This window comes from Amaranthus tricolor, chromosome 1 (assembly GCF_026212465.1).
Source record: "Amaranthus tricolor cultivar Red isolate AtriRed21 chromosome 1, ASM2621246v1, whole genome shotgun sequence".
Lineage (NCBI taxonomy): Eukaryota > Viridiplantae > Streptophyta > Magnoliopsida > Caryophyllales > Amaranthaceae > Amaranthus > Amaranthus tricolor.
The window spans coordinates 21360114-21384683 of NC_080047.1; the positions used below are offsets into that span (position 1 = coordinate 21360114).

Genomic DNA, 24570 nt, shown 5'->3' on the forward strand with positions numbered 1-24570 from the left:
TGCTATCATTAGGGCCCTTGATCATTGGTCCCAGTACTTAAGAATTCAACCTTTCATCCTGCACACAGACCATGAATCTTTTAATACATAAACAGTCAGCATAAATTGAATAGTAGGCATGCTAGATGGGTGGAATTCATGCAGACTTTTGATTTTTCAGCAAACTATAAAATGGGAAAAACCAATGTCATTGCTGATGCCCTGAGTAGAAAATACAGCATGCTTGGAATATTAGGAGCTAAGATTTTGGGCTTTGAATTCATTAAAGACCAATATTAGACCTGCCCTGACTTTGCTAATATTTACAAATCGTGTGAAACCACACCCCAAGGACTGTTTAGTATTCATCAAGGATACCTGTTTAAAGGGAATAAACTATGCATTCCTAAGCTACCTCTGAGAACAGTGCTGGTGAAGGAAGTGCATGAGGGTAGTATAGCTGGACATTTTGGAATTCAGAAGACCCTTGACATGCTTGCTAAACATTTTTACTGGCCACGGATGCTTGGTACAGTAGGCAAACACATATTGAGGTGTGAAACTTGCCTTAAGGCAAAAGTGACTTTCCACAAAGGAGAGTATCTACCTTTACCTATAGCTAACAAACCATGGGAACACATTAGTATGGACTTCATGGTAGCCTTACCTAAAACAAAGAGGGGAAAGGATGCTATTATGGTAGTGGTAGACAGATTTTCAAAAATGTCACACTTCATAGCATGTAACAAAACTGATGATGCCCAGCATGTTGCCAAATTGTATTTTACAGAGGTTGTTAGACTGCATGGTATACCCAAGTCAATTGTTTCTGACAGAGACAGTAAATTCTTGAGTCATTTTTGGAAGACCCTGTGGAAGATGTTGGGCACTAAGCTGTTGTTTAGTACAGCCTATCATCCTCAGACTGATGGTCAAACAGAGGTGACCAACAGGACTTTGGGTACTCTGTTGAGATCCTTAGTAACCAAGAATATTAGGGAATGGGATTTAAAGTTATGCTATGCTGAATTTGCCTATAATAGGGCCCCAAGTCGTGCCACCAAGCACACCCCATTTGAATGTGTATATGGCACTAACCCTCTTCTACCCGTATCTCTAATTGATTTGCCTACATATGACAGCAAAACAGAGGAGGCAGCAGAACTAATCAAGCAAATGGAAGAAATACACAATCAAGTCCATGCAAACCTGGAAGAGGCCAGCAGGAAGTATAAGAAACAAGCAGACAAGCACCTGAAAACAAGAGCTCCAATCCAGGAAGGTGACCAAGTATGGGTGTACCTAAGGAAGAAACGTTTTCCACATCTCAGAAGAAACAAACTACAGCCGAGAGCCATAGGTCCCTACCAAGTGATAAAGAAAATTGGAGACAATGCCTTTGAAATTCAGTTGCCTGCAGACTTCAACATCTCCCCTATCTTCAACATAGGAGATTTGACACTACACCAGCCAGTCCAAGAATTGAGGACAATTCTTCCCCAAGGGGGAGGAGTTGATGTAAAAGCATCAAAGAGCAAGAATTCAACAAAGGAGCAAAACAGTGCTAGTGAATGTTTATCTACGCCAAATAACCATGAGATAAGAAGAGCTAGCAAGGACACATTGGACATGACCAAAAGGGACCTACAAATGCTCAAAGAAACTGAGGAAAACCAAAACATCACAAAAAAACACATTGTAAACACAAACAGAACCACAGAATGCCAGAACAGAGCAACAGATGATTCTGATGACCAGCTGACCTTGTTGACGTTACTAAACTCAAACTAGGAGCACCTGGACCAAGAGGAAGGCGGGAACACCATCTCTCTACATGGACCAAGGAATAGAGGCCCTAGGGTTGTGCTAACAAACCACCAGGAAGACCCTAGGACAAGCTGAAGGAGGCCTGGTCAGAAGAACAAGGAAATCAGGATTTTAACTAAGTGTTAGTTTTTTTTTAAGTTTATGTTTTGTTAGTTTTGGACACGTGTATTAGTAAAGCCTTGTAACGGCTAGCTTGAGATGTAGAAACTCTATAAATACCTAGGACACTCATGTAATTGGATACACGTTTGATATTGAGATAAAATCAGAGTTGAGTATTTTCAGACAAAGTGTTTGTTTCTTAAGTTTGTTTGCAAACTTGTTCAAAGAAGGTTCATCTTTGGCCGGAGAATTCATAGGTTTTCAGGCAAACCTATATTCTCAGGGAACAACTCAAATCAAGGACTCATCATCCTTGTTTTGAGTTTCTGTAGAGAAGTGCAAAGGAGTGGAACAACGTCCACCAGTTCATACATCAGAAAATCAAGAAGCACCTTCTTGGTTGTTCTGAGTGTTCTGAACACCTTTGCATTGATTGATTTAGGATTGTGCGTGAGTAATTGGACGAGGTATTGATTCCACATTGATCCTTGCATAACAAAGGCCACATTCAGTCTTTGTTTTGCATCAGGTTACCTCAATAAGAGTTTCTGAGTCCTTAGTGGAATCTTCACGTGCCATGAGACAAAGATCATCACTATTATTCTCTGACTCATTTGTGGTATCCGAATTACTTCAAGTAGTAAGCATAGCTTTCTTTTTGTCATTTTTTTTGTCATCACTATTATCATCTCTTTTATCTTCCCTTTTATCGTCCTTTTTCTTCTTGGGACAATCTCTAATGAAATAATCTGTTGTACCCACACTCAAAACAAGTTATCTTCGTTATTAACTCTTTGGAAATAATCTTAGACGCTTTTGAACTTTTTCTTCATTTGTAAAGGATTTTCCCAAAAGAATGAAGATTATTCATTATGAGTGCAAACCGAGTGAACATCTCATTTATGGATTAGTGCCCTCATAAGTAACAATGATTTTATTCTAAATTTCATAGACAGAAGTACCAGAGGAAATTCTTTCAAATTCATCTCCATTGAAAATGCAATATATATAGAAGGTTTATGGCTAAATACTTTATAGATATGAGTTCAAGTCACATTGGTTATAACGGTTGTCACATTTCGGGACCCTGAATCCATCTTATTCAATCATAGGTTGTCTAGGACAATTTTTGATAACAACCCAAATTCTAGATCTTTATCAATAATAAACATTTGCATGAGAGAACGCCAATGACAAAAGTTGTTTCCACAAAAAAGAGGAGGACGAGTTAGAAGCACGTCCAAGCAAAACCACCGTCACCTTTAATTATTGATAATTTTTCGAAATTTTGCTAATAACAAGTCAGGGCATTAAAATATTAAGTCAGGACCTTGACAAACTAAAAACAGAAGTGATTTTGCGGAATAAGTTTGAGACTTGTTTGAGCAAGGATAAAAATAGAATGTAAAAATCAATAATAAAGAACACAAAGATGTAAAGAGTTCAGTCCTTCAAAGAACCTAATGTCTACCTTCGAGCTTTTCCCTAACTCTTAGGATTTTGGCAAGTACTATTTATTCACTTTATCCTTAGATTTCTAGATACAAGTTTTAGAAGGAGGTCACACTTATTCTAACAACTCCCCGTAGCTACAATTCTACCAACTAGAAACTTTAATCCTAATAAACTAAATATGTTTCTCTTCCACTTTTCTTTCTTACAGTGATTCCATTTTTTGGGGCAGTCTTTCTTACAGTGTGATGCTAGTGGCATAGGAATTGGGGCAGTGCTGGTACAGGAGGGTAGACCAATTGCCTTTTTCAGTGAGAAACTCAATAATAATAGGCTAAATTACTCCACTTATGACAAAGAATTCTATGCTATCATTAGGGCCCTTGATCATTGGTCCCAGTACTTAAGAATTCAACCTTTCATCCTGCACACAGACCATGAATCTTTTAATACATAAACAGTCAGCATAAATTGAATAGTAGGCATGCTAGATGGGTGGAATTCATGCAGACTTTTGATTTTTCAGCAAACTATAAAATGGGAAAAACCAATGTCATTGCTGATGCCCTGAGTAGAAAATACAGCATGCTTGGAATATTAGGAGCTAAGATTTTGGGCTTTGAATTCATTAAAGACCAATATCAGACCTGCCCTGACTTTGCTAATATTTACAAATCGTGTGAAACCACACCCCAAGGACTGTTTAGTATTCATCAAGGATACCTGTTTAAAGGGAATAAACTATGCATTCCTAAGCTACCTCTGAGAACAGTGCTGGTGAAGGAAGTGCATGAGGGTAGTATAGCTGGACATTTTGGAATTCAGAAGACCCTTGACATGCTTGCTAAACATTTTTACTGGCCACGGATGCTTGGTACAGTAGGCAAACACATATTGAGGTGTGAAACTTGCCTTAAGGCAAAAGTGACTTTCCACAAAGGAGAGTATCTACCTTTACCTATAGCTAACAAACCATGGGAACACATTAGTATGGACTTCATGGTAGCCTTACCTAAAACAAAGAGGGGAAAGGATGCTATTATGGTAGTGGTAGACAGATTTTCAAAAATGTCACACTTCATAGCATGTAACAAAACTGATGATGCCCAGCATGTTGCCAAATTGTATTTTACAGAGGTTGTTAGACTGCATGGTATACCCAAGTCAATTGTTTCTGACAGAGACAGTAAATTCTTGAGTCATTTTTGGAAGACCCTGTGGAAGATGTTGGGCACTAAGCTGTTGTTTAGTACAGCCTATCATCCTCAGACTGATGGTCAAACAGAGGTGACCAACAGGACTTTGGGTACTCTGTTGAGATCCTTAGTAACCAAGAATATTAGGGAATGGGATTTAAAGTTATGCTATGCTGAATTTGCCTATAATAGGGCCCCAAGTCGTGCCACCAAGCACACCCCATTTGAATGTGTATATGGCACTAACCCTCTTCTACCCGTATCTCTAATTGATTTGCCTACATATGACAGCAAAACAGAGGAGGCAGCAGAACTAATCAAGCAAATGGAATAAATACACAATCAAGTCCATGCAAACCTGGAAGAGGCCAGCAGGAAGTATAAGAAACAAGCAGACAAGCACCTGAAAACAAGAGCTCCAATCCAGGAAGGTGACCAAGTATGGGTGTACCTAAGGAAGAAACGTTTTCCACATCTCAGAAGAAACAAACTACAGCCGAGAGCCATAGGTCCCTACCAAGTGATAAAGAAAATTGGAGACAATGCCTTTGAAATTCAGTTGCCTGCAGACTTCAACATCTCCCCTATCTTCAACATAGGAGATTTGACACTACACCAGCCAGTCCAAGAATTGAGGACAATTCTTCCCCAAGGGGGAGGAGTTGATGTAAAAGCATCAAAGAGCAAGAATTCAACAAAGGAGCAAAACAGTGCTAGTGAATGTTTATCTACGCCAAATAACCATGAGATAAGAAGAGCTAGCAAGGACACATTGGACATGACCAAAAGGGACCTACAAATGCTCAAAGAAACTGAGGAAAACCAAAACATCACAAAAAAACACATTGTAAACACAAACAGAACCACAGAATGCCAGAACAGAGCAACAGATGATTCTGATGACCAGCTGACCTTGTTGACGTTACTAAACTCAAACTAGGAGCACCTGGACCAAGAGGAAGGCGGGAACACCATCTCTCTACATGGACCAAGGAATAGAGGCCCTAGGGTTGTGCTAACAAACCACCAGGAAGACCCTAGGACAAGCTGAAGGAGGCCTGGTCAGAAGAACAAGGAAATCAGGATTTTAACTAAGTGTTAGTTTTTTTTTAAGTTTATGTTTTGTTAGTTTTGGACACGTGTATTAGTAAAGCCTTGTAACGGCTAGCTTGAGATGTAGAAACTCTATAAATACCTAGGACACTCATGTAATTGGATACACGTTTGATATTGAGATAAAATCAGAGTTGAGTATTTTCAGACAAAGTGTTTGTTTCTTAAGTTTGTTTGCAAACTTGTTCAAAGAAGGTTCATCTTTGGCCGGAGAATTCATAGGTTTTCAGGCAAACCTATATTCTCAGGGAACAACTCAAATCAAGGACTCATCATCCTTGTTTTGAGTTTCTGTAGAGAAGTGCAAAGGAGTGGAACAACGTCCACCAGTTCATACATCAGAAAATCAAGAAGCACCTTCTTGGTTGTTCTGAGTGTTCTGAACACCTTTGCATTGATTGATTTAGGATTGTGCGTGAGTAATTGGACGAGGTATTGATTCCACATTGATCCTTGCATAACAAAGGCCACATTCAGTCTTTGTTTTGCATCAGGTTACCTCAATAAGAGTTTCTGAGTCCTTAGTGGAATCTTCACGTGCCATGAGACAAAGATCATCACTATTATTCTCTGACTCATTTGTGGTATCCGAATTACTTCAAGTAGTAAGCATAGCTTTCTTTTTGTCATTTTTTTTGTCATCACTATTATCATCTCTTTTATCTTCCCTTTTATCGTCCTTTTTCTTCTTGGGACAATCTCTAATGAAATAATCTGTTGTACCCACACTCAAAACAAGTTATCTTCGTTATTAACTCTTTGGAAATAATCTTAGACGCTTTTGAACTTTTTCTTCATTTGTAAAGGATTTTCCCAAAAGAATGAAGATTATTCATTATGAGTGCAAACCGAGTGAACATCTCATTTATGGATTAGTGCCCTCATAAGTAACAATGATTTTATTCTAAATTTCATAGACAGAAGTACCAGAGGAAATTCTTTCAAATTCATCTCCATTGAAAATGCAATATATATAGAAGGTTTATGGCTAAATACTTTATAGATATGAGTTCAAGTCACATTGGTTATAACGGTTGTCACATTTCGGGACCCTGAATCCATCTTATTCAATCATAGGTTGTCTAGGACAATTTTTGATAACAACCCAAATTCTAGATCTTTATCAATAATAAACATTTGCATGAGAGAACGCCAATGACAAAAGTTGTTTCCACAAAAAAGAGGAGGACGAGTTAGAAGCACGTCCAAGCAAAACCACCGTCACCTTTAATTATTGATAATTTTTCGAAATTTTGCTAATAACAAGTCAAGGCATTAAAATATTAAGTCAGGACCTTGACAAACTAAAAACAGAAGTGATTTTGCGGAATAAGTTTGAGACTTGTTTGAGCAAGGATAAAAATAGAATGTAAAAATCAATAATAAAGAACACAAAGATGTAAAGAGTTCAGTCCTTCAAAGAACCTAATGTCTACCTTCGAGCTTTTCCCTAACTCTTAGGATTTTGGCAAGTACTATTTATTCACTTTATCCTTAGATTTCTAGATACAAGTTTTAGAAGGAGGTCACACTTATTCTAACAACTCCCCGTAGCTACAATTCTACCAACTAGAAACTTTAATCCTAATAAACTAAATATATTTCTCTTCCACTTTTCTTTCTTACAGTGATTCCATTTTTTGGGAAAACGAAGGAAAAGGTTTAAAGAAAACAAAAAGATTAAGGGGTCGCTTGGATTCGGAGTAAATATTTAGGGGGAGAAAAAAGTCAAACTAGTGTAACAAAGGTAATTAAATATGCAAATGAAGTTATTGAAATAATTATGATAGAGGAAGAATGGAGTATATTAAAAAAGATGAATAAAAAAAGAGGTTGAATTCTCTCATTTAAAGGTAAAGAATTTCCCTACCCTTCCCTAGGATAAATTATAACCCAAAATAAAGAAACAAATTGCTATTTTCTCCATTTTTCATTACCTTCTAATTAAATTCTTCTACCTTTTTAACATTTAAATTTCTTTAGTCATCTCTCTAAGTAACTTTGTTTTTCTAGTTTAGTGGGTTTTGGAGCAAAAGGCAGAACTCACTGATAAAGAAAAGATGTATTTTATTCAATTGATGATTGGCTGTATAGAAGGTGGACTGTATATATAACAGATCAAAAGAGAAAATAACTAACTGCTTTGTAACAACCTTAACAACTTTAGCTAAGACAACAAACTAAGCTAAAAATACGGAATCAAATAAAACTGAAAATATCAATATAAAAGACTAATATAAACGGAAGGAAAGACAAATATATAAGGCTTGAATCATCTGATGTCTTGATCATAATGTGTATCTTCAACAGTGTTTGTTTAGTTGCAAATGATCATACAATTGCCTGTCAGTATACATCAATAAATTTAGTGTCTGAACTTTTATTTTCGTGAAAATTTTAGCTACATTAAAAATTCAGTGTCTGAACAAATTGAATTTTACAGAAATGCAACTACAATTATCTCCAGCATTTAAGAGTAAGTTTCTGAACCAATACAAATTTATGCACAACTTCAAATAGTACTATACAAAAGATGATACTATATCGTCACCTGTAAGTGACTAGCAATCATTTAAATCTTCGCTTTGTTCTGTATCCGTTTCTCTGATCCTTGCTTCTCGATATTGACAACAATGATGTTTCCATTTGATCGTCAAGGTTCGTTGGATCAAGCGACAACTTCTCTTTGATGAATGCATCTAAATCAAAACCACTGCTTCTATTATTACTATTTTCAGCCTCAGATGAATCTTCATTACTATCCTTCACCTCTATACTTTTTTCTGGTGATTCAAGTGTCTTTCCGAATGGGTCTTGTTCCAAATTCAAGATCCTCTTTATGCTATCTAGTGCTGGGTCAATGATATCTAAAAACCCGTTTACCCATGTAGCATCATCGACTACCTCTGTACGCTGTTACATGAATCATATTATTGAATTAATCATCGCAAGACTTGATCATGAATTATGCTACAAAATGTCTAATGTGACGTTTATCTGGCTTAGAATCAATTGAAGAGTAACAAAACGATAAGTGTTCCATCGATTGAACACCTATCGTACAAGGATGATATGTAAATATAATAGGAAACGATCAATGATGTTAAGTATTGTTGCATACAGACCTGCTGGAAGTAAAGGTTACGAATTTCTTCAGCACGCACAGAGTTGCCTTGATCCTCCTCTAAAGTAGCCCAAGTCATCCATGTTACAAAGCTTTGTGAATTTATGTTGAGAGAAGATCTAAACAATCTCCTAGCTGCTGACATATTGCCTACTCTTTGTTCCAGAACACCCCAAGCCTGAAGTGCATTCAAACAGGTTTATTTTTCAATCTTCTATTCCCAAAAACAGTATTCGAAAGTAACACATTAACCTTAATGGTTACCTGAAGACAACGAGCAGCACTTTCTGTTGTCGAGTCAATAGCTAGAGCTTTTTGGTACAATTCTCTTGCTGTAGATATATTACCTTCTTTCCATTCCATCCATCCCCAGGCCTAAAATAGTAGCAAAACTAATCAGTTACTTTGCACCATATTGTATTACAAAAAGCGACGAAAAATTACAGCCTATGTAATGGAACATTTAAGAGAACTAAGCAATAAGATAGGCAAGATCGTCTTACAATCCACACAGGCTGGTGCCTTGGATCCAACTCTGCTGCCTTTCTGAATAAAACTCTGGAAACATTCGCAGTTGAGTGCTTGTATTCAAGCAAAGCAAGAGACTGTAGAAGAACAGGATCCCTTGGGTTGACTAGATGACCTATTTTTAGAAGCTTCCTTGCTTTACCGATTCTTCCAAGATTAGCCTCAAACAGCCCCCATACATGCCAGGCGAATCTGTTTTTAGGACTTGCCTGAACAGCTTTCTGAATATGTAATCGAGGATTGGAAGTTAATCAAGTAACCATAGTATTTCTGTCTAATGTTCAAATAAAAAAATTAGCATGATTCCACGTATTTCACATATATTATTAGGGTTATTTACCTCAAACAAATAACAAGCAGATCGATTGTTTTCTTGCTGCATCTCTAACTGTGCCCAGGCCTTTTTGGGAACATAAGATGGATCTCAGTCAAATGGCCACTCAAAATATTGAAGAAGACAGAACAGAAGATATAGCCTTTTTATGAACAAGTACAACTAAAGGGACGATGAAGAAGGAAACTTACTAGCCAACTAGCACAACTTTTGGGATTACACTTGGTAGCCTGTCTGAACAAGAAGCGAGCCTGTTCATAGCGATTAGCCTTGGCCTCAAGCAAAGCGAGAGTCTGATAAACATACTCGTTACCACCACAGTATTTAATACCTTTGCCAAGGAGATTCCTGGCCTTCTTAATGTTTCCTTGTTTAAGCTCCAGAATTGCCCATCCATGCCAAGCTGCAATGTGCCTCTTATCAGCTACAGTTGCTGCATCAAACAGTTCTCTCGCTTTCCTTACGTTTCCCAACTCATTTTCCATCACCGCCCAACACTATTCAAATATATTCATTATATGATGATCAACTTCTAACATAACTATTTTGTAAGATGATAGCAAGAAGAGTAGACGAACCTGCCAGATAAAAGCATTTTCACCCTGAGTAGCCTGAGATCCTTTTTCATAAACGACTCTTGCTTCCGATATTCGGGATTGCTTCCTTAGTACCTTTCCTAATGCTACATACGGCCTCCCATCTTCAGGCCAGTAGTATATGCACTTCAAACATCAACATATTTCATCATTGCTAGTACTTTGCATTTTAAAAGATCAAACAAATAAAACATCCACAAACATAAATTTGCATTTTTATCTTCTTAAGCAGATTATACTTCTTGTTTCTTCAATATGAAACTTCTTAATCATTATCACTGATGGCCATTTAGTTACACACAGTTCATACTAATTCACCGCATTTCATAAGAGTATTACCTATCAACTCGACTCTTCATCTCACCTACACATAGGTATGAGACTGACTATATTGTAGTGCAAATAAATTTTTCAGAAAATAAACAAGTTGGATATATGAACGCATAATGAATTAAGTCCAAGTAACATAAATAATACTAGTCAGTTGCAACTCCAATCTAGCTCTATTTGCAGGAAAATCATTAAAAGTATCAAAAGTTCTCATGAAAAAATGCAATTTACTATGCCATGCGTGGGAATGATGATTTCATTTGGAAATTTGAAATTGGTTCAAATTTATCGTTAAAATTTTCAAATTTGAATTTGGATCAAATTCTACCATTATTTTTAAAGTAGTTAAAATTGAGAATTTGAGAATGACTACCCAAACTTTGTTATTCTCAAATTCTTCATTTATAATTGAAATTCATAATTTGAAATGAAATACTTGTTCACAAACCATAAAGATAAATTAGTTAGATTACTTCCCTGAGGTGTTGCAATGGATGTGTTTTCCCATCCAAACAATTTTTAAATTCCTAAGAAATTGTCAACCAAACAAACTCATCCTAGTATGTTCAACTTTCCTTTAATTTTCCTTTATTGGTTGACTAAAAAAAGACCAAACAATTTTTCCATAGACCATTTGATATCAATATAAGAATTACTTATTTAAATATTATTAGCGAAATTCAACTAACAAAGTCATATCTTGGGAATTAGAATGTAAAACTATCGGTTTAAATTTTTAATGGAGATAAAAGTAATGTGATGAAAGCTTATTTGTTTAAATCTGATCCACCCATGATTAGACTATCACCAACAAATTCAGATTATTAATAGAAATAAACAATACCAAAACTCCACTAAACACAATTTCCACGAATATGTCAATATCATTAAATGCATTGCAAATGAAAAATAATACTCTAATCATGCTTACAAATGAAAACTGAAGTTCTATTGACTACCTGCTGTAAAATGTCTTCAGCTTCACTAAACCGAAAATTTCTAGTAAGAATTTTAGCTTTATACAAAGCCAAATCCAAATTAATCTTTAACGGCTTTTCTTTAACTACACCTTCTTCACCTCTGCCTGGCTCAAACATAGGCAACTTCTTCGCAAATTCTTCTAAGTTTCGATCCAACACTGATTTCACCTCTTCTTCATCCTCCTCGTCCACATCATTACTACTTCCATCCATTTGATCTCCTTCCTCTTCATTTCCACCGTCGGATTGGATCATCGGACGTGGAACAAGAAGCTGCTCAAGATTCTCTCTCCTTGATGCAATCTCATCAAGTTTGGGATCTTGAAGAACAGGGGATACATCATTGTTGTTTAAGGAGGTGTACGGGGGCACGGTGAGGTTCGAAGGAGGAGATTTTAGGGACTTTATTGGAATTGTTCTTGCTTTTGAGGGTTGTTTCGAGGAATTGAGGTTTCTTGATGTTGAAAATAATGGAGTTGTGGTTGAAGAGGTTGAAGATGATGATGGAGATGAAGAAAAAAGCTGCATTATTTGAAGTGTTGGAAGTATGTTTTTCTTTCTCCTCTGTTTTTCATTCGCTTTTTGTGGTTTTGGAATTTTTTTTTTTTTTCATTTGATGAATATAACGAACATTAATGGATAGAAAGCCTTCAGTGGTGTCCATGGAATTTACTTAGGCGGGAGCTTATTGCGTGGAATTTTCTAAGCCACTTACATGTGCGTTTAAATTACCCAAATATCCTTGCTACTCACTTTTTTACATTAATATTTTTCCACTTCAATAAAATCAAGCTACAAAAAAACTAGCAAGTTATATTTTGATTTAAATTTTAATACTCTCTCAGTCTCTCTTATTGTGTCCGTTAGTCTTATTTATATTTTATCACTATTCACTTATCATTTTTAATTTGTATTTTATTCATCATCATCATCATCATTCTACCCAGTACATTATTAATTTGTATTTTATTCTTACCTTATAAATTAAAATATAGTCATATGAGTTCTTATTTGATTTTTTTCAATATAAGAATTGTATAATCAACTTTTTTATAATTTTTAATTAAGAACAAATAGAGATATTAAGAGTTAAAATATTATCTCGACAAGTGTGAAAAAACTATATAAGGAGGGAGTATTTTAGTAGAATACAATAAAAAATTGTAAAGACATTATATTATGTAAGTCAAATTAGACAATGCCTCCAAACAACATGCATTTTCATTGAAACACTTTGAGATAAATTAAACAAGATCTCAATTGTTTATATTTTTTCTTATACATAAAAATAAGAAATAAAACAATAATGATTAATGCAATCTCATATTTAGCATACTTGTCTCATTTACACTTTTTCATACTTGAAGAAGCAACGGTTTCAATTTGAATATCTCTAAATGTTCATAATTAAAAATTATAAAAAGTTAGTATTAATAATCTTTGTATTGAAATGAATAAAAAAAATCACTTAACTATATTTTAAATTATTATTAAGAATAAAATATAAATTAAAAATTATTAAAAATTAATAATTAAAAAGTAATGGGATATGTAGAAAGAATAGAAGAGAGTAATACTATGTGTCTCTGCGTGTGTTGTTGCAACTAATTTGAATAGTATATACTAGTTGGCTTTATCCTCGTAAATGTAAATGGAAAAATAAACTATAGGTGTTACGTTAACTACATGAAAAAATATCCTTTATCAAGATCGAGTCAGCATGAAATGTTAGACATTAAATATGGTTTACTGCTATATTGTAATTGGATTTTATTATAAAGTTAAAGAAAGTTCAACTTGTTTATGCTCAAGTTAAAAATAATTCATGAGATGGTCGATTCCAATGATCAGATATTAGATTATATTGATTTATCTTTTATTAATTAGTTAAATAAATATTATCATTTTTACTATCGGTACAAAATTATTTATTATACACTTACAAACATCCTAAATAAAGTATGTTTTTTATTCATATTCTCTCAGCTAAGTGATCTTACTTTCATATTCACCTTCAACATCTGTCTGACTTAAATTTCGGAGGGGCTTTTTCAGATTTCTTCCCTGAGCTAGTAACTTTTGTCCATTTTGCAGATTTATTCGAAGATCTTTAACCATCTGCAATCAATTTCAACTTTGAAAACTTGGACATAACTTGGATTCGACAATCCAAAACTTAGATACGTGAAATACTTAAAGACATAATAAATTAAATCTTTTACCTATTTAATATAAATTGTAACTAAATTTTACGTAGCTAAAACAAAAATATAGGTAAAGTGCATAAAAATATATGTTTATAATTATTAGAAAACTTTAGTTACTAGTTTTTGGTAAATGAAAATTTATTACCAAAAGTGATCCAAACAAATTTACAAAACCATATGATGAGAAAATAAACCATATAGAATGAACTCTCCAAAGCCATTATTCAATGTACGTGATCATTAAAGCATATCTTTTAGCCTCTTACATCTTCAGTAATTTTTTAAAAAATTGTAAAAAATATTTCATATCTATATTGTTATTAATTGTTACTTAGGGACGATTAACTACAAAACAAATGTGCGTTCTGTAATCTATTTAAACTTGGTGTTTTAATTAATTGAAGTTGGTATTTTAATTTATTGGAGTTGGCATTTAAATCTATTAAAATTGAAATTAACCTATTTAGAATTGATGTTTTAATATATCATGTTATTAATCAATTAAAGTTGGTATTTGAACATATTGAAGTTGATATTTTTAACCTAATAAAGTTGGTCTTTAAACTTGTTGAAGTTGGTATATTAACTTGTTGAAGTTGGTTTTTAAAGTTGGCATTTTAACCAACTAAAACAGGTTAAAACACCAACTTCAATAGGTTAAAATACCGATTTTATTAAGCTAAATTACCAACTTCAATAAGTTAACTTAAGGTTAAAACAATTTAATATGCTAAAACGCCAACTCTAAATACCAACTTCAATAGGTTAAAATACCAACTCTAATAGATTAAAATATCAACTTCAATAGGTTATAACACCAATTTCAAATATGTTAAAACGCTCACATCAATTTTTAAGTTTTTCTCTTTTTTTAATTATTGGGCTGGACCTGAAGAGTCATCTCTTATAAAGACGGTCTCTCAGAAAAATTGCTGTCATATTATTAGAATTAATTAATATATATATATATATATATATATATATATATATATATATATATATATATATATATATATATATATATATATATATATATATATATATATATATATATATATATATATATATATATATATATATATATATATATATAGGCTATGTATGATTTTAGTTATAATTGTGAGTACATTTACTCCCAGCTTGCTTTCCCTTTAAAATTTCTCAAAGATTATTTTAATTTTAGAAGACAGATATTTGCATATATTTTTTAATGTATCTTCAAAATTAAGTATATATTCATTTAAGCTTTTGTTAGAATATTGTCAGCATATAAAATTTTATTATATATTTTTTACAGTTTCTTATAAACTGTATTTTTAGATATATAACCTCAATACTAATTGTCAAATGAGAACATTAAAAAGTGACTACAGAACTGCTACAATTTTAGAGTTTTTCTTTTGAATCTGACAAAAGTTGATCCGATCTGTTACTCCGATCTAAACCTAACTATAAATAAGTGTGTTTAGGTTGAGACCGTAAAGCCAATAAATTAAATGGGTCAAAATTTTAAATTTGAAACAAGCCTAACAACTCCTTTAAAGAAACGAGTTAATTCCGAGTTAAATCAATAAGTATAACCTAAACTTAATTCATTTAATATTTTTTATTTTTCATAGTGAATACAGAATAAACAACTAAAAAAGTTTAAAATTCTAAAAAATTAGATATAGTCAATATTAAACCTTAAAATGAAGGCAAAAAATTCTAAACGAGTTAAGAGGGTTGAAATCATGTCAACTTGATCTGTTGCCGATTGGGTCAAAATTGTAATTTTTAACCCAATTAACTAAGATTGTTAGGTTTAGGTCAAGAGGTTTATGACTTGTTTATATATGACCCGAACTCAAACTTAACTCAACTTAATTTGTTTGACATGTCTAACTTAAAATACTTATATGAAATACTTCCTGCGTTTTAAAATATTTGCACCAAACACACTTTTGCACAATTAAATGTGTTTGTCGGATCGTTTATATTTAGAGTTATACATAACAAAAATTATAAAAATTTGATATTATGAAAATATGCGACGAGAAGAATACTAGTAGAAAAATCTCAACTGCTGCGTAACTTATGCTTATGCAGCGGTTTTTTAAAGACGCAGTATAAAACAAATAGGAAAAAAGAGGCAAAAAAAAATATAGGTATATGCTGCGGTTTCAAAAGAAACATGCCCGTAAGACCAAGAAGGTCAAAACGGGAAACGAAGATGGAGACTCATCAAGTGTTTCCCAAGCACCTGCAAAGATGCCCTATGAAATATGAGGTCATATAAAAGAATGAATGGGAAGTGTTTGTTGCCAAAAAAACTACTCTCACCGAAGTTGCAAGTATTCCATTGTATTAGCTTTTTATTTAATTTTACTTCTCTTGATTCAATCATTAAACTAATATATAACATTTGATTTCTATTGATTAATTAGAAAAAGCGTGGTAAAGCTTTTGAATCAGCAAGCAAAAGGAAGTTTTACCATTCAGAGGCTTTACCATCTCTTGGACCCCAAAACGTATGATGAGGCTTGAAAAGAATTGATGGATGGGGGTTTATACCTCAATTTGAGTCCCACGGCCTCATCTACGGCTACCTCTACATTTGTGAATATTTCTACTGGAGATCGGGTGTGAGATTGGTACTGCGGACTTCATTCCCAAGATTCAAATGGTAAATTTACCATTACTGATCAGGAAACGAAAAAGGTTGTTGATGCTGTGGTGAGTTTTTAAATTATTAATTATATGCTTGATTTTTTTCTTAGTTTTTGGCTTTGATTTACTATAAACTAATTGTTATGTCACTTTTTATTTGAACATATGGGCTGGAAGGAAAAAGAAGTAATGGGAGAATTCACCCCTAGAGGCAATGTTGATGCATTGTATATGGTCTTAGGGAAAGACCATAAAGGGCAGGTAGTAGGAAAATGAGAGGTTCGTGTGGGGTTAAAGAAGGCTTTCGGCAAAGAGTGTGTACTGGACAAAGTTGCAACCCTTTTGTAGAAAATGGGAGCACCCCATGTGGACTTGGCAAATATCATTATCGAGGATCAATAAAGTCAACATGGGGATTCTAAGGTTTCGGTCGAGCCAACACCCGAGCCCATTACACCTACCTCCGTAGCTTAAAATCCAACACATGCGCCCATTAACCTTGTTGCTCAAAATCCTGAGCCAACACCCGAGCCTGTAGTAAAGGTACATAGTTTTTTAATATATAAGCATCTATGAATTTAAATTGCAACATGTGTTTTTATATTCTGATACTAATTATACAAACGACACCATTTTCAGGAGGCGATTCCTTATTCTCTATTGCTGCCTCAGTTAGGTGTGGCTAGTGGTGGCAACTTAACTGAGGTTGCATATGGTGTGGCATAGCCAACCAGAGAGGGCCAAACAGTGCATTCCATGCCTGTTACAGGTGGCCAAATAAGTGTGACTGTAGAAACTATTATAAAGGGGTTGGAAGATTTCTCACTTCCGGTTCCAATGCCAGAATTGAGCCTTGAAAAACTATTAGACGCCTAAGCTAGTTACGTCACATGGCCATATGCTTGGGTCTGATTCACAAATAATCATTTGTATCTTATTTATTTTTATCATTTTAGTTGCATGCTTACACTAATTAAATTGTATAAATTCAAATAGCAAAAGAATCCAAAGGGCTCTAAGAGAGATCGTTTCCTCATCAAAGGCGTCGGCTGGTTTAAAGTTGATGGAAACCAATCCAATTTTGACTGATGCGGAGCTAAAAGATCTATCTTCGGATTGCAAATGGCTGAATATATGTGCATCTCACATGTCTGAGGAGAAGCCAATCATGCTACCCCTACAGAAGGACCAATTCAGCTTTGCTAAAACCCCCTTTGTAATTATTGGTCCTAGTGATATTGGGGAATTTTTGAGAGGAGATATGTTGAATGTAGCTCTTATCCATGTTTACATGAGGTGATGTTCATTATCTTACAATTTGGGCTTTATTGTTTAATTTTTTTAATAAACGAATGACTGAAAAAATTTTCTTATTCGTGAGTTTAGTCCGGCTTTTGAGGAGCTAAATTGTTGCGAACCTCCAATAAAAATTCAATGGTTTTGTCCTGAAATGATTGCGGGTATTAGATGCGTACAAGTGCCAGATGACGTCAAAAAGTACATTGAGTGTGCTTAAACAATTTGCTTGCAGCTAAACACACGTTCATTATGGCTCCATATATGAAAGAGTAGGTTTTATTTTTGAAATTGAACTTATTTTTTTATATTTATCTAAGTTCACATGTTCTCTAATTTGTTGATTTTAAATTTATGTTTGTAGTTCGCATTGGATCGGATACTCCTAGTCATATATCCTTTGACTAATGTCGTGCATGTCTTCGATGCTTTACATAAAGCTCAAAGCCTGCCTCACAACACAAGATTCAAAACCTTGTTGAATACGTAATTTGGCTAATATATAGTTACATTAATACTATTTCATGCATTGATATACAAATACCTATAATTTTCCTATGCGTTTCAGCACAATGAAGAAATTGCGTGGAGAAATGGAATCCTATTCGAGAGCCACATATCTGAAATGGAAAACAATAAAGGTATACAACACTATCCGAAATGCGTTTCATCTAAGCTTTTTTTGCACTTACTCGCTTAAAGTTGTTCAAACTTGGTTTGTTTGACATGAAACTTGGCACACACCACTATTTGGCATATATTATTGTGTTGAAATGATAGAATTGAAAACAATAGTCATATGCTTGAAATTACATGCTAAGTTCCGTTTCAAAGGTTTTTAAACTTTGTGGCACTTACTCACTTAAAGTCGTTCAAACTTGATTTATTTGGCATGAAACTTGACACACAATACTATATAGTATATATAATTTATTAATTGCCAACTATAGCCTTGAAGTTTAGGCCTTTTACAAAAATTAGCCGTAAACTTTCTTTTTTTTTGTGAATAATAGTCAATTTAATAAACACAACTTCGTTAGAACCACTTCATCTAATTTAGGTGAGATGATATGTTAAATTACCGTTGATCAAGGTAATGACCTTTAACTTTCAATAAAATTCATTAATGTAACCTAATTACCCATTACCCCCAATTAAACCCTTCTTTTTCAACCTCTCCACCCTCTCCATTCACCATTATTCCCTCACCCCCAACACCACCACCACCACTACCACTAACAACCCCTTAAATCTGACAAAAATCCAAGCCCATCTTCATTATCTCTTTTAATCACCATTTTTATTCAAGCTGACCTTCAATTTTAGTATCACCCTCCATACTTTCTAGTATATTGGTTTCAATATTCAGTTCATAAATTATACTCATGATATGAATTTGGCATTAACACTTGATATTACTCAAGTAATTTCAGAAATTTAATAATAAAAAAGAAATCCTAATTATTAAAATCATATCTTTGGCTTCCCCAAATCGAAGATCAATTGAAGAATATCATTGACCAAAAATTGTTGTATTTATGAGATTCAACAATTTGCCAACTGAGAAGAAGAAAAAGGGTTGCATTGCCCTTAAATAGTTTATCAAGTAAATTGGTTTATATTTGAGATAGAGTAATCTGAGGTTGTGAGTTTTTGTAATTTATCAAGTAAATTGGCTTGCTTCATCATCTAATTTATTAAGTAAATTGGCTTACTTCGTTATCTAATTTATCAAGTAAATTAGACAGAGAAATCTAATTGATTCTTGTACACCAATAATAACAGATTGAAGCAATCAAGCAATAAAAAGATAGAAAATCTGAATAATAACTAAAGCAACTGGCTCATATTTAGATAATAAAGAGCTGGCAGAAGCTCTGAATTGGGATAGGAAAGATAAAATCTTGATTTTCTTCGCCATTACAGATGAACAAAGTAACCAAATAAAGTGAAAAAATTATTCAAAAGTCAAATTAGATGATGGTGTTGGGTATGGTGAATAGTGGTGATTGGGGAAGGGTAGAGAGAGGTTTGGGAAGAAAGGTTTAATTTGAGTTAATTGGATAATTAGGTTAAATTAATGAATTAAAGTCAAATTAGATGATGGTGTTGGGTATGGTGAATAGTGGTGATTGGGCAAGGGTAGAGAGAGGTTTGGGAAGAAAGGTTTAATTTGAGTTAATTGGATAATTAGGTTAAATTAATGAATTTTATTGAAAGTCAAAGGTCATAACTTTAGTCAACAGTCATTTAGCAGGTCATCTCATCTGAATCTGGTAAAATGACTTTATCCATGTTTAGAGCTGTTCAAAACAAACCCGACCCGAAAATCCGACCCGGAACCGAAAATTATTCGACCCGAAAAAATGTAAGTTTTTTAGGTATACCGAACCGCAATTACCCGAACCGATACTTCACTCGAACCGTTTGATAACCGAAAAGGCCAAAATCGAACTCGAACTGCAACCGAATTTTATAACCGACATATAAACCTTAACCGATGTTACCCGAACTGAACAGTGATCGACCCGAGTCAAATCCGACCCGAATTATGCACGTAACCGAATGCAACCTGACTAAAACCGATTAAGATCGAATTGTTTTTAACCCGAACTGATACGAACCCGAATCGATTATTAATCGAACTGTTTTTAACTCGAACTGATACCAACCCGAACCGATTGTTAATCGAACTGTTATAAATCCGAATCAATTTTTCGCCTAATTTTAGCAAATTAGGTCCAATTTCAGTTTTCTAATTATACATCCACCAAATATAAATATACAAATATTAAGTTTTTAACCCCAAAAATTTACATCCATCACTTATACATCCACCAAATTAACATATACAAATATCAAGTTTTTTACCCTAAAAATTTACATCCATCACTTATACATCCACCTAATGAAAATAAACAAATATCAAGTTTTTAACCCCAAAAATTAACATTCAATCAGCAACATTCAATCGGATGTGTTGTACATGCTCGGAATCTACCCTGTATCATTATGACTCGCCAATTAAGATTTTATCATTTGTTAGTGTAAGATTCATATGTATCTTGTCTAGCTAAACTAACAATGAAACAAGCGAGCAAATGATTCAAATAATTTTAGTGACCCTGTTCAATCAGACATGTTGTACATGTTCGGAATCTCTCCTGTATAATAATGTTTCGCCCGTTAAGATTTTTGAATCTGCCTCATCTACATGTTCATTACATTCTTTAAAGTTTTATACAATGTTAACAATACCATGAAGTTACAATCAATCAGGATTGGAGCATCCATGAGGAGATTTTGTGAAATCATGATAAGGTAAAATCCTTAATCTTCCTTGTTCATCAACATAACCAGGATTAGTGTTAATTTCTGAGAAACAATCCTTAATTCCATGAAAATCCAAAATTGTTTCAATGAAGAACATATTTGCATCACTCACAATCTTCAAATCACACCTATAAAAATGTCAAAAATACCAAAATTGGAGTTCTTTAATAGCAGCTTTAATAGCAGGAACAATACGAGGATGAATTAGAGTTCTTTTTAGGACTTCTACAATATCATTTATTGTTACTCCTTGTAAATGCATTTCTTTCATCAATATGTCCTGAAAATTTGAAGAAAAATATTTGAGATTATCAGTAAAAAAGAGGAAAATTAATTGAAAAAATTAATAAAATTCAAATCAAACCCCTTTTTATTGTAAAAACCAAAAATATCCAGAAAAAGAGTAGTAAAATTCAATTCAACCTTCATACAGATGAGAATTGAACTACCAACACAATGAATATAACTAGCAACACAATTGCAGCCATTAACTAGTATCAGTACATACAGATTGTTCAATTGACAGTACAATGTTTGTTCATTACAGTTCATACAGAAATTGAATCACATCCTTCACCAAATTTAATTAAGTTCACAGCCCCCTCATCAAAACTCAGAGCAATTTACTCAAAGCAAAACTCAAAATTCAAAGCAATTTACTCAAAGCAAAACTCATCATTCCTCTCAATCACATCCCTAAAAAATGCAAATCAAATGCAATTACCACGCTGCCTAATTACAAAATTAGAACTCAAATGCAAAGCAAAGTTAGATCAAAAGGAAGAAGGAGTTTTACAGTAGAACTTGGTGCCTAATTCCAATTACCAGCTCATTTTGAAAGATAAAGAATGCCAAATTGCTACTAACAGATACAATTGCTACGGTACAGAGAAAAAGAAAAAAACAAGAACTTCGTACCTACGGTACTACAGGCTGCCGGAGATGAACGTGTTCTACCGGCCGGATTGGAGGAGAACAGATGGTGTTGTAAGAGGGCCGCCGGTTTCAGTGAGAGGATGAAGAAGAGAGAGTTGAGTTAGGGTTTATTTGGGCGGGATTTGGGAATGTCAAATGTGAATGACGCTGTTAAGGGAAAGGATGAAGAAAGGAAAGTACAACCATGTTTTATCAAATAATGATGACGTGGCACGTTCTTGACCGCTGATCTGATATTAGAATTATAATCCAACGGCTAAAACACCTTATCCGTGTGCTATCCAAATAACCAATAACATTTTGTGCAAGTAATGTATCAATTGAGTAATATATTCATCAAATTGGACAATTAGTTATCTTAATCTAAATTAATTTATTTGAGTAATATAAATATTTTATACCAAATATTAAATATTTTTATTATTGAATTTGGTAAAATTGCATAATATAGGCTAATTAATTCAAAGTAACAAAAAAGGTGGAGTACTACTGTACTAGTTTCATTTACTATAAGTCTTTAATAGATCGAATTACGATAAGTGAATTATGATCGATTATTAATAGGCTCATAGCCTATAAATTACTTTAGAGTATTCAATATCAGTATTCGATAATACTAATAACTAATAAGTAATAGCATTGAGTTAACTGTAAATGATAATCTGTAACTGTAACTATAACTCTATAAGATAGTTTGTATTAATTTCATTCAGTCCAAATGTCCAATAGGTCTAGTTCCGAACATTATTAAGTTTTAAATTAAATACGATGAATTATTAGCGTAATAGATTTATTATTTTAAAGTATTCAAGGTCACTAATAAGTATAAATACATAATATCATATAAAATGGTTATGATTACTTGATTAATCTAATTCACTTTATTATATATATTAAGTTTCAATTATCAAACTTAGAAAAACAATCGATTATTAGTGTAATAGAGTAATGTATATTCTAATAGCCTATGAGATAGTTTAGACTATTCTTATTATTCATTCAAAGAAATCGAATTTCGATTATCGAGTTTTAATATTTGATCAATTAACAAAAGTAGCAACATGATGCATTATTAAATAATAGTCATATATATATATATATATATATATATATATATATATATATATATATATATATATATATATATATATATATATATATATATATATATATATATATATATATATATATATATATATATATATATATATATATATATATATATATATATATATATATATATATATATATATATATATATATACATATATATATATATATATATACATATATATATATATATATACATATATATATATATATATATATATATATATACATATATATATATATATATATACATATATATATATATATACATATATATATATATATACATATATATATATATATATATACATATATATATATATATATATATATATATATACATATATATATATATATATACATATATATATATATATACATATATATATATATATATACATATATATATATATATACATATATATATATATATATATATATATATATATATATATATATATATATATATATATATAAACTAATTGAAATAAATTGATCTGCCATAAAATGAGCATACATCAATTAAAAACCCGACTATTAGCTTATTTCGCTATTGACCCGATCGATAGTTCTCCGTAATCGATAACTACTCGAAAAATAAAGCTCGAACCCGATTTGTGCCCGAAAAAACCGAACTAATGTAAGACCGATGACAACCCGAGCTCGATTGACACGCGACTCGAATTTCAACCGATAACAAACCGGTTTGAACCCGATAATGCGAACACCCGTTGTTAAATTGACCTGTAACCAACCGATCTGACCCGAGTATGACCCGTTGTTGTGTACAACCGAAAATTTACCGATTCGAAAACCAACCGAGCCGAATTACACCCGTCCGAAACCGACCCGATAACCCGAATGAACACCTCTATCGATGTTGTGTTTATTAATTTGAAGATTGTCGTTCGATATAAAAAAATTCACTTCGAGGTTGTTTTTTGTAAAAGGCCTAAACTTCAAGGCTGTAGTTATGGGTGTTCACTGGTCCGAACCCGGACCGGACCGACTGAAACCCATTGGACCGAAAGAGCAAACTTTTGAATATTCTAAGACTAGTTCCATCCGATCAGATTGCGGTCTAACCCGATTTCTTCCCGTTTCGGTACGGGTTTAGAACGGTTAGATTGAAATTTTTGATACCAAAAATAAATTAAAAAATGGAAGATTTTGCAATAATTTAGCAAATTAATTGCTATAAAATTAAAGTATTTGAGTTAAAAAAATCATTTTGTGTTAGAAATAAAAAATATATATCCCTTTAAATAAGTATATACATAAAAATCGTAAATATTATCCCTCTTAAAAATTACTTTTATATATATCCGGTCTAACCTGGAATTTTCCAGGTTTAGAACCGGACCGAAAACCCGAAAATGAAGAATAAGTAAGAGTTTAGGTCCGGTCCGATTTAGGTTCGGTCTCAACCGATTCTATTCCGATCTCATTATTCACTTACTATTTTTCAGAGTTTTGAG

General features: G+C 33.0%; 1 protein-coding gene across 1 annotated transcript; it reads right to left on the reverse strand.

Annotated features, from left to right (window-relative positions):
• Positions 1 to 7713: 7713 nt before the first annotated feature.
• On the reverse strand, positions 7714 to 12204 carry LOC130823242 (protein high chlorophyll fluorescent 107). Its single transcript, XM_057687871.1, has 8 exons — positions 11541 to 12204; positions 10234 to 10377; positions 9847 to 10152; positions 9662 to 9721; positions 9297 to 9542; positions 9058 to 9168; positions 8795 to 8971; positions 7714 to 8582 (listed from the first exon to the last, which is right to left on the reverse strand). Exons 1-8 carry the CDS (start codon positions 12087 to 12089, stop codon positions 8238 to 8240), a joined length of 1938 nt encoding a protein of 645 aa, XP_057543854.1. The 5' UTR covers positions 12090 to 12204; the 3' UTR covers positions 7714 to 8237.
• Between the last annotated feature and the right edge of the window lie 12366 nt (positions 12205 to 24570).